Below are 12079 nucleotides of genomic sequence, written 5' to 3' on the forward strand. Positions count from 1 at the left end.
TTCAGCTGGTACAGCTGCCAGCAGCATTGATCTGTATCTGCAGTTGGAGTAAAGCTCCTGACCAGCCTTTATCTTCCATCCCAACCCTTGCTTCAGCTGTTTGTGGAGATTTGGGATTAATTGAATCTGCAGGAGCTGTGAGCCCAGAGCAGGACAGGCTGGTTGTGATGCTGCAACTATGCTGTGAGGATGGGCTAATGTCAGAGCATGTTCCTCACTGAGGCACCACCTTGTGCATATTTAACTGATGCCTGTTTCTCCTTGGCTACAGGAGTAGCTTTGGGAAAGCTGCTGAAGAGGTCTGGTTCATGGAAGTGGTCTCGCAAAACCACTGCTTTTAAGCTGAAAAATGTGTAAAACAGCATAAATGCTGGTGTGCTCAGGTCATGCAGGTTTCTGTGGAGGCTTTTGGTGACCAGGGTGATGTGTAGGAGTGAGCTGTGGATTTGCTAGTCATGGTTTTGACCACGGAGTGCAGAGCTGATGGCTGTGTGAATATGGAATTAATATGTTAGCAGAGAAGGGAAAGCACCATCTTGCAGTCAGTGGGGACAAAAAGCAAAGCTTGACAGCTGCCTTTGTATTGTTTGAACTGCTTCTGAGGAGAGAGGAAATCTGTTGTACCGCAGCTGCTCTTTCCCCTTTCACGTGGATAGGAATAATCATTCAGCAGATTCTGTTTCTCTCCCTCTTTTTCATGTGGAAGTGGCAAACCCAGGTCTCCAGAGAACTTGTACAACCATTTCTCAATTCATCATGTTCCTTCTTACATGGCTGTGAACAGCAAACCCTTTCACCACAGGGCCTTGCAAAGAGCAGGACAATGCCTCAGGACAGGGGGTAATTTCCAGGCACATCAGAATGGTTTGGGATGGATAATGAAAGGTTTGTCTATGTCAGGAATTCCTTGCACGTTATTGATTGTGTTGGGCCTGTATGTGGAGGCATGCGTATGCATTATTGGTGTTTACCCAGGCTGACATCCACAGCAATGTAGCTGCTTTACTCCAGCGCAGAGGCCTGACTACTCTCTGTGCACACTTGTTAGAACAATGCAGTGAAACATGATCAGGAGTGGGTGCTGAAGTAACTAAAAGTAGTAGATACTGTGTAAAGTTACAGAAATTAACAGTGATGTATTGATTGTATTTTTCTTCCCTCTCTTCAGGTATTTCCCAGCCAAGATCCACTGGACAGAGCAGATTTCAATGCTGTGGAGTATATTAATACCCTTTTTCCCACTGAGCAGGTAAGTAGTGCTGACAGCACAGCCTTCTCTGTGAGGGGTAACCTGACAGTAAATGACTGAAGGCATGTTGAAACCCGTACCCAAGCCTTCTATTTTAAACAGTAGCACAAGTAGTAAGACTATAACAATAATCACTTCTTAAATTCACATCTCATGATGTTCACTGTCATTATGTAGCCTCTTTCCACCCAAAGTGCTTGCTGCGTTAAAACTCCTGATCTGTAGAAATAAATTAGTTTTCTATACAGAGGTTTCTCTTGCAGTAAATGTCGTGACTTGCTGTATATTAATCAGTGGGTGAGTCCTCAGTGGTTTCGGCCAAATCAGGCAGGGGTTGCCTTCAAGTGTCACTGGAGAGTCGCCCGTGTTTGAAAGCTATTGTTTCTTTTGAGATTTAAGGAATAAGATTGCCATGGGCTCATAACCATACTTTGTCTTACCCAGATCAGCCCCAGGGGCAGTTTTGGACTAATCTGTTGCTAAAGGAAGTGATTCTACAGCTGGATTGGGTTGTGAGGCAGCCCCAATTTACCAGTTTAAACATTTACCATGTTTAAGATCCTCTGTAGCACCAGCTTTCAGGCTTTCAGCCTGTTTCTAGTTAGTTTGCTGGTGGTGCTGCCTTGGCTTTTTCCCTTTGCTAACAGCAAAGAGCTGTTTTCCCTGCAATACCCCCACTACAGCTTCAGCGGCAAGCAGGCCTCCTCCAGCCCATGTGCTGGGCTCTGCAGGAGGGTCTCTGCCCAGGGAAGGCGCAGGCTCTGTCCCCGTTGCCCACTGGAGGTCACTGTCACCACGGCGTTTCGGGAGCAGTTGCTGACAAGGCTCAGGGCTGGGTGAGAAGGAGGGAGCCTTTGGGACCTGGAGAGCTGCACCCTGGCCTGCTCTGGCTTTTGCTGCTCTTCATGATGTGACCTCTGAGCCTTGAAGCTAAGTTGCCCGTGTGTCTCAGTTCTTCCATCTGTAAAACGAAGTCATTGCTCATCTCTTTGTAAAGTGTCATTCCTGAGAAAGCAAGAGGTGTCACAGCTGATTCGTATCACAGTAAAAGGTTCTCCATTTCACTTCTCTCTTTTTTTTTTTTTCTTGTTGTAGTCTTTGGCAAACATTGATGAAGTTGTGAACAAAATCAGGTTGAAAATAAGGTAAATGTTTCTCCATTTCATTGCATCTCAGATGCTGAGTTTTCACTGAGGCTTTATAAATACAACCCTTGCACTAGAGCTGGGAGGAATTAATTTGCTTGAGGGACAAATAGGATCAGCTTCAAAGTGTAATAGTGGGGCAGAGACAATTATTTATTATAATATTTTATATTTTGCTCCTACTATGTAATACCCTTCAGGTTATTTTAGCTGATGGGTTGCAAAGTAGAGCTTTGAAAAACAATGAATTAAGAATCAACAAGTACCAAATTTTAGTACAGTTTAAAGGCTGAAGGAACAAACAACCCAGAAGACTCGCTTGCCCAGAATTTATTGTTTGTGAGGTCAAAATAGCAATTGTAAAAACTTTTATTATGTACCATTTGTCCTATAAGTACAAAATAAATGTAAGTCTGCAGGAAATACTTAAATTTTCTGTGCAGTTTGGCATTGCCAACTTGAAATGAGTGAGACGGCACTTTCATGTGGGGAAAGATGAAATGAAAACTGGCAAGAGAAGACTGACAGTATGGCTTAAAGGAAGAGAAATGCAAGAAGCCTTGATTAAATTAAGGAATGGATTCTTATTTTTGCAACAGGAGTTTTAAATTATATAAGATAGTGATGTCCTGGGGGGCGGGGGAGGAAGTGGGTTTAGCATTGATAGCATCAGCTTTTTTATACTAAATGAGTTCTGTAGCTCTTAAGGTTCCCACAGTTGTTAGGGTCAGGCACATAGAGAATGAGTTTGACATGATACTCTTTTTTCTTTTTTCCCCAGGAGATTGGATGACAACATTCGAACTGTAGTGAGAGGACAGACCAATGTCGGACAGGATGGCAGGCAGGTACGTGCATCTCATCTCTGGTATGCCACGGATTCTCATCTTGTGGTGCTGAATTGAGGAATGGCTCTGGCAGGCAGAAACCCGCTCTCGTTGTTAGGGAGGTGTTTCTGCTGTCTCTTACAATCACTGTGAGCTGCTCACTGAACAACTGTTCTAACCTGCTTTTTGATCACCCTCCAAAGAGAAGTGAATGAGAAATTGATTTAAAAAATCAAAAGCGGGAGGCTTGCAGTTATGGCACTCTGAAGCTAAAGATAAAATGAGCAGGATTAAGTAGGTACAAGTACATTTTGCTACTGAGTAAGGATCAATAAAAGGCTATTTAGCTCTTTAACTAGGCTGTTTGCTGAAGTGTCCTGATTTGGTAGTGACTAAGCCTGATGACTGTCTGCCAGTTCATCTTGCATGTCCTTTTCAGCTTTTCACTGTCTTTTGCTTGACAGATGTATTTGCTTGGAGTACAGTATTGAATAGCACAGCCATGGCTGCAGTGTTTGTGAATGCTGAACTTGGTCCATGTGTTATCTGATCTTGAGTTATTATCGAGTATGGCTATATTTCCTGTGTCTGTTCTGGTATAGACCAGGAACATTAATGCCTTGAGTTGTCATCATGATACTTTCCTCTGTCAACACTGACTCAGCTTTCTAATACCAGATTTAAGACTAGTTTATTGGCATGGGGTAGTGAGGCCTTCACCAGCATGTCTGGCTGTATTTTCCACTTCTTGCTGCAGTAGCAATTGGTTTATATTCCTAATCCAACCTCTGCCAGAGTCTGTGACCTTGAGTGAATTACGAACTATTATTTAACTTTTCTATGCTTTCTTATCACTTTTGAGGGGGGAAGAAAATGCAAGATGCATACCTCTCCTGGCAGAACTAGTTTGATGGTTGCAAGGTTTCCTGAGTACTGCTGTTAAACTGGGGATGTGCTTGGGATGTGGCATACCTAGGAGTGGTGCTGCCTGCAATCATTATGCAGGAATTAGACAAGAAATCAAGTGGGGAGGCAATTACAGAAATTGAGGAGGGGTGCAATACTCAGAGTTTGGAGATGATTGAAAGCTGGTGCGATTGTAGCCTTTTGGGCCATTCAAGGTGACAGACTCAGAGAAGACAACAAAAAAAGTGGCATTAAGAGCAGCTGTGGGTGAGAATTGCCCTGAGTGCCTCAGGACTTGCAGGTCCAAAGGATGATCATGGTGAGAGATGAGCAAAAGCAATTCCGTGGTCAGCTGTGCTTGCAGGATACTAAAAGTGCCTCTGTGCTATGGAGATTCATTGAGCTTTGTTTAGAACTTTGTTTTATATCTGTGCTTTCTCACTCTTTAATCCCTTTGAAGTTCTCCAAAGCATGTACAGACAGACTTGGACAGTATCCTGCTCTGAAGTACTGGGGAGGCAGATCTGTCTGTGCAGCTTTTCATTTAGTTTATTGTAAAGGAACCAATTAAACTCCTGTCCAAGTAAAAACTTTCAAACGTGTGTGTATGTGGTGTGTCTGTGCAGGGCATCTTACAAGTGGCCTGGACCTGCAGTTATTCACAAATACTCCTGTACTTAACTGTGAATTTTCCCATTTTCCTTCCCTTTGCTGCTTGGAAAGGTAGAAGAAGACTTTAAGACAGGCACCAGAGCTTGCAGTTGCATGGGCTAAGGCCAGGCAGTCTCCCAGGAGCGTAACAGTTGTTTCTTAGTTTAAGAGATCCTAACAAATACTAAAACAATTAAATTATTGAAAGTGTTAGTTCTCCAGTAAGAAAAATTGTTTCAATCTGGAATGGTGTGAGCATTTCTGCATTTCTAATCCAAGTCCACCATCTCACACTTGTATGGGAATTCCATATGTGAATTGCTGGAACCAGACGGTTACAGTGGCAGGATTTGGCTGGCTCTTGAAATTTAAAGCAGTAAATGAGCATCAGCAAGCTTTGCATGTTATCTGGTGGGAGGAACCCGCAGCAGAGGAGGTCATCTTACAGTGCTGGGGAATGCTTGAATTGCATTTCGGTTTGAGATGGAATTTTGTATTTGTCTCCCCAGAATTAGACAGAGGAAACCTAGAACAAACATTTGCTGTTCCTCTCACCCGCTGCACTACTTTCTCTGAGTTAGTGTATCCTGCGTGCTAGCTGGGGGAGTGAGCAGCCTTTTTAACATGACCATCCTGTTGATAACCCGATTGTGGGGGTGAAAAACCCTTGCTTCTCAGCTTCAGCTGCCTGCTTCTGTGCTGAAGAGTGTCTTTGTTTCACCAGCATATTCTCAGTGGAATCAAGGACACTTAGAAATGTTAATTTTTGTATAGAGCAACAGGCATGGCCTCTCCCACTTGCAGAGGAAGGGTTTAATTTTCCAATGTACAGTGAGAAATTAGAACTGAAAGCAATGTGCCTATAAGACAAGTCAGTGCTCTGCTAGGAAAGGGAGTCAGTGCTACTGAAAGGGGCTTTTTTTTCCTTATTTACCACCTTTTCTGGTAGTAGTTTGTAGTTTGGTCCCACAATAAAATTAGGTTCTTGTTTCTCTGATCTTATGTTCTTATTAAATTTATATGAAATTTGTATCCTCAAGACTAGTATTACCCTGCAAAATTTGACTGAAGCATGTATGTGGTTAGATACTGTCATCCTGTGAACCTCTCCCCAGGATGAAGATCATTACTGCATTTTATCATAGTAACCACAACTGCAAACCACCCTTGATTAATAACCCCACCTACAAAACATCTGCAAACCACCACTGATTAATAAAGAGCTGGCAACCAGCTTTTGCAGTAGGTTTGAAACAAAGCTTAACTCCAGCCACAGCAAAAGGTTTAATCTTAAGATACCTTTTCCTATTTATAACACTTTCTTACTCTGAGATGTGTATAACCTGCAGTACACAGTACTTTCAGCAGAGCAGCTTTTGAAAAAACCATTCGTGTCTTTTGACTGACATACTGGGACTCGAGAGGCAGGATGCAGTCCATCCTGTTCTTCAAAGTATGCTGTAAATAAAATGCATATGAACTCTGATGTTGTAGCTGCTTGAATTTCAGTGAGAACTCAGAATCTTGTGCATTTATTGCAAGATTGAGCCTGGAAGGTGTTTTGCAAAAGCCTCTTTTCTTCAGTCACATTCTCTCCTAACAATTCATGATACAAACTGTGATCAGCATTTGCCAGAATTGCCTGACTGCGTGGTATCTGAGCTGGAGGAGCTGTTCTTGTCTGGAGAGTAAATAACAGTTTGAATAAACATCCTTTCAATCTCTGACTTCCTTCCAAAGGAAACATAAACTGCAGATGCAGCGGTAGAAGGAAAAAAAGTTCTTGGTTAAGTCAGAGGAAGCCAGGAGGGGTTCCCCACTGAGTCCTGGTGCTCTGTTGTGCATGCTGGCTGTTCCCTGCCTGCTTCAGGTTTGAGTGGGGAGGCAGAGCTGCACACACAGCGGGTTGCCATCCCTGCTGCTCTTGCAGGTGAGGGAGCACTGTGTACTCAGAAGCTAGCCTTGATTTTCCTATCTCCTGTCAGCCTTAACTGCCCACCAAGAGGTTGGAACCAGGCAGGTTCCTAGAAGACAAACCAAGGGTATTTAGTCTTTAACAGCTTGCTTTGGGAAAGGGCTCATTTCCTAACTGAGCCCAAGCAAGCAGCTTTCCCTCTCTTGTGCAGAGGAGAAGTGCTTTAGTGAGCCTTGATGGGAGCTGCACCTTCGCGGCCGTCCAGGAGAGGGGAGCCCAGTCTTGGTTTTGAGACCAGGATAACGTTTTGCTGATAACTGATGGTGAGGGAGTGCTGGCGGGGGAGACATGTCTGAATAGTGATGCATGTTATTCTCCCAGTTAGAGCAACCTGAATCCCAGCTGGACCCAGTGGGAATACGTCATATGCAACTATGGAAATGTGCTCTCCATGTTCCTTAAGGAAAAGGAGACCTTAAGGATAGCATGTTCAAAATCCTAATTGCAGATCCAGCCACTATACTTGCTGTGGTCCAAGTCTCCTGTCCCGTCTGGCTGGTAGAGTGGCAGTGTTGGGGATAACACTTCTGTGCTCAACCTGGGTGTTGAGATGATTGGGCAGGTCTTCAAGGTGAGTTGTAGGTGTGAGAAGGATGGAAGAGTAGGGTTTTTTATAGTCAGTCCTTAACTTTTAAACTGTTTCCCAAATAGTCTTGATCACTTACACATGTTCGTATAAAATACCATCTAGGTGTCTGAAAATGCAGATTCTAAATCTAAAAATAAAGTCGTTCAGATCAGTGTGGCCCCAAAAGAGTTATTTAAGCAGTTCTAAAGGCAGGAATGCTCCTTCTCCACAAAGCCTAATGTTTCCCAGTTCAAAGCATCTGCCTTTTTGAAATTTTGCCCTAGAATTTCCTCCAACTGCAGAAGCCTTAAAATAGTCTGGCTCGTTTGGCTTCCCCTTCCTGGTGCAATATTTCAGTAAAATCTGTAGACAATACCATGAACTTCAGAAATTGTCTCACTAATGATCCTTTTATGGGAGGAAACAACAGTCGTGGGTGGAACATTCCTCAGCAGGGCGTAACAAAATTTTCCTTGGGACTCCCAGACTTGGGCTATTTCGGATGCCTTGGGAGAGGCTGGGAGTGCAGGAGCTGCTGTGCTTCAGTGGTAACAATACGCAGTTCAAGCTGTGCCTGCAGTTACTGGGGAGCCAATGCTATCTGATTTTTTCCTTCTGTAAGGTTTTTCTCAGAGCTGCTGCTGAACTGGAGTCTGGGCTGACCTTGCTATGAGCTGCAGTCCACTTGTGGCATAATTTCCTCTCTGCCCTGGGGTGTAGTGTAAAAAGCTCCCATAGATTTTTTTTTTTTTTCCACTGAGCATTTAGCACACTCCGTACGGTTTTGTCACTCTTTGGTTGTGTTTGTTCCTAAACCTTCGGCATCAACTGGCTAATTTTTTTGACAGTTGCTGACATGCCTTTACTCTTTGTTTGGCTGAAGCTGCTTCACTGATCCCAGAATCATTTGTCCTTGTAATAAAGTAGCCTCTGCCTTTTCAGTCGAGTTTAACCCTTGACAATATCAATGCAACCAGGATGGGGGTGCCCAGGTCAGTAAAGGTGAGGCAGCTTCATATGAAATCCACTTCAGAAGGAATCGAGGATTCCAGAGGAATCCCAAGATCCCAAATGGATTTGTGGCTTTATAATTTGAATCGAAAAACCCACAAATTTCTGTTATCTCTGCTCCATCTCTCCCTTCCTGCCCTGTAGGAAGTAATATAAATAAAGTAATGTAAAAGTGAAGTAATAATAAAGTAAATAAAGTAATAAACATATAAAGTAAATGAAAGAAATTGAATTAGTAAAGACCATGTTTTAAAGAAAAGCTTGGTTTATTGCTTAGTATCTCCTATTGTATGCACGTCTGGCTCAATTAGTGCTAGAACAAAGTTAAGCATTAACTAGAAAAGAAAATGGATTTGTTCTGGGCTGGGAAGAGCCTTGCATGTTTCTCATGGCTGAAGATGCTAGTTGGTAACTCGGATTGCTTTGGTTGGCTCCTCCTTCTTTGCTTTGCTCTGTGAGAACAGTAATATTTTTATTTCATAACTACAGCAGTACAAGCAAAGAGATGGCAGCTGCTGTGGTTAAAGAATACAGATATATTCTTGCTGTCCAGCCTGAGCCCAGTACAGCAGCAGACAGTTCAATTAACCATCCCATCCTTTGGAAACCAGTGCTATCCTTTCTGGTGGCATGTAAAAACAACCATCTCAGCTCTGCAGCCTTGGGGAGGCTCAGACTGCCTGCCCTGCCCTGTGTGTGCTGCCCTGTCTGGCAGCGGTTAAGCCTCTGGAAGGAGGAGAATGTGTCTGGCATAGAAAAATGCCCACAGGTTATTGGGTTTGACAGGTTATTCATAGATGGAAGTATGTGAAATACATTTTTGTTGGGGTGGTTTTTTTTTATTTCTTTAAATAAAGATCAGGGAGCAGTTTGCAGAATCAATATAGGGAGGAAGAACGAGATGAAGATGGACAGTGAGCAGAAGAGAGGGATGCAGGTGCTGCATGTGGCTGAGAGCCATAGGGGTATGGTACTCCCATGCTGATGGGATCACCCTCACTACTCGGGCGCCTGTGTAGCCAGTGGTGTCCTGAGCTACAGGGCAGCTGGAGGATGGTGTCACTGGAGCCAACAGCTTGCCCTCTCCCCAGTGCTGTGAGTGCTGGGTTACAGCAATATCAGCCTGGCAGGCAGGGAGGTGATTCTGTGCACTGTTTGCATAAACGTGCTTCATACGCAGCGCTGTTGCTTCAGCCTCTCTTCTTACCTCCACCTCTTTGCGTGGAGGTGGCTTTTTGGCTGCGCGTTGCATTTCACACTAAACAAAGATAGTCAGGACTTTCAGGTCTCCTACTGTAGGCACTTTAATTTAAGTTTTATTATTTATTTAAGTACATGCTTGCTTCCAGACATCATATTGCATGCTGCTTCCTTGGCTGCAGTGCCCAGGTGTGGCTCACAGGGTTGGTGTTGATGTGCCTCTGCTGCTGGGACAGCATTGACTGCTTTTGCCTAAGCCTTAAAAGCACAAGGTAAATCGCTATAAGCTCTTAATAACTAATTAAGCCTAAATCTGTAAAATATTTGGGTGTGCTTTTATGTGTTACAATCCCTGATGCAGGCACCATTTCAATTGTATTCATTCTCTCCTGCGCTGATAAGCTTTAGTTGCTGGGGTTTTTTGATGAATGGCTCATTATTCTGAAATATGAGCAGACTAGTGTTAGTTTTCAATTTGGTTTAAGATGGTGAATGGATGAGGGTCAAAAATTGTGTCTTAAGCTGTGTAATTTTATATACTTTAAAAAAAGTCATGCTACAGATTGTATAAGACTCCAGTTGAGTAAGCCTCATAATATTCTTTTGTAACCAATGAATGATAAGCAGAAGTTGAGCTGCCAAAATAAATCAAAAGTGAGTTTCAGTCATTTCCCTAGTGAATTATGACAGTTGGACAATGTCCTTCCCATCAAGAGACAGAGTGAGCGTTTTCTAGCCTGGAACATGTTTATTGAAAAGGGTTTCAGGTAAATGGCATGCCAAGAAGAAATAGTGCTTTTTATTATCATCCTGGCTACTGGCCATGCAAACTGGCATCTGCAACTGTATGAAGAGGTCAGGCATAACTTTTGCCATCTGCTGCAAAGCCTGGTTCAAGGCAGAAGCAGGTCTGAGCTTGACCTTGCCTTGTGCTTCTGTATGGAAAGGTGGTGGGTACACCCTTTGCTGTTCTGCATCCTGAGGCTGGAAACCAGGTTGTATTTTGTGCTGGCAAGAGGCACGCTTGCTTGCTGAAGCCACTGAAGGCAGTGAAGCTGCAAAGTAAAACAGGGCTGTTCCACAGCCAGTGCTGTTTGATTTTGATGCCAGAAAAGCAAGTAACCCAGCCTGAAAATAGAAATCTTGACAACAGGCAGGAGATTTTGGTTTACTGTGGATCTATTTTATTTTTTTTTGACTTCCTTTCTCTTTTCTGTTGTTGTCTCATATCTGCTATGTGGTAATGTTTATTCCAGCTGTGTTGCTTCAATGCTTATGGCAGGTGGACTGTCAGCATTTCCACTTAGAAATCCTTACTTGTAGGGTTCATGGCATGGTTGTCTATTCCCCCCACCTGTATTTTGCCTCTTAGCTCTCAATCTGAACATGAATTCATCTTGCAAAGTCTGATTTAACTTGAGTAGGTGCTAAACTTGCCCCCCATGGAAGGGGGGCATGGCTCTGATACAGCAAATATGACCGAAATGCTGCCTGCAGACAAATTAACTGGAATCCCTCAGTCATTTACAGACAAATTCAGTGTGCAGCACTCTGGATCAAACAGAAACAGGTGACTTAGAGGTGATCACAGGAGCATGTGTGTGCCACTGCCTCAGCAGTGGCAGGCAGCCGGTTATTTCATGCTGAAGGAGAGGCCCTAGAAGATGATGTGGGTCATGGGTACAGGGAGGTGCAGTCAGAGTGTGAACAGAAATGATTTGAAGGGCAGAGACTCACAGCTTTGAGCTTTGCTATTCTGAAATAATGAGGAGTGATAAAGGAAATAATAGGTGTCTGGCCAGAGGAGTTTTTCCTGCGTGATAATGGTGTTTAATAGGTCGAGCTGGGTGGGGGGGGAAGGCTGTGGCCATTCACCTGCCAACCTAGAGCCATGCAGTGGAGCTGTGGTAGCCCACCATGAGGTCCATGAGGAAGCTTTACTAGAGGGTTGTGCAACTCGCACCATTGACGTTTAAATGGCCACGCCATTCTGGTGCACATTAGCTGCATGACTGTAAAGCTACTCACCACAGCAAGGCCACTAAAACCACTGTTACTTACAGCACATCACCACCTTTCTTCATGGTGCAGGCATCGGTGTGCAGGGCTGGGCAATACAATTAAAACTGACAGCTCAGAAGGGTGTTGGACTGGCACAGTTTGGGAGTTAAGCTGCAAGGTTTCAACCAACACAACCTGTAAATCACCTCTCACTTCACCCATGTGTCCACTGGTATTTGTGCAGCTGCTTAGAACATGGGGTTTGATTTCTAAGCCCTATTTGGGGGAGTTAAGTGAAGGGGTAGTAGTAGCAATTTTAAGCTTGGTGCAGTGTTGGACATAACCTACTTTGTTGATTTAGTATTCTGTGCAGCCTTAGTGGTTAGGATTGGAGCTGGTGACACAAAACTTGTCTTTTTTTTAGTGACAATTGTAGGAGCTACGTAGTATTTGATCAACTCCTAGGGTAGAAATCGGCTAAAATCAAAACCAAGGGTGATGAGCCCTCCAGGTTTGTCTGCTCAGGGAAATCAGGTGGCACAGCTG

General features: G+C 43.8%; 1 protein-coding gene across 1 annotated transcript in view; it reads left to right on the forward strand.

Moving 5' to 3' along the window:
* Window positions 1-1168: 1168 nt before the first annotated feature.
* The window catches only part of VPS53 (vacuolar protein sorting 53 homolog (S. cerevisiae)), a gene marked incomplete at its 5' end in the record, with an annotated part of 61857 nt that continues 50946 nt past the window's right edge, over window positions 1169-12079 (forward strand). Inside the window, 3 exons of the mRNA XM_010021399.1 lie at window positions 1169-1249; window positions 2345-2394; window positions 3176-3242. Of these exons, the coding sequence (XP_010019701.1) occupies window positions 1169-1249; window positions 2345-2394; window positions 3176-3242 (198 nt within the window). The remainder of the gene's footprint in view (window positions 1250-2344; window positions 2395-3175; window positions 3243-12079) is intronic.

Source organism: Nestor notabilis, unplaced genomic scaffold (assembly GCF_000696875.1).
Source record: "Nestor notabilis isolate BGI_N333 unplaced genomic scaffold, ASM69687v1 scaffold11579, whole genome shotgun sequence".
NCBI classification, from domain to species: domain Eukaryota; kingdom Metazoa; phylum Chordata; class Aves; order Psittaciformes; family Psittacidae; genus Nestor; species Nestor notabilis.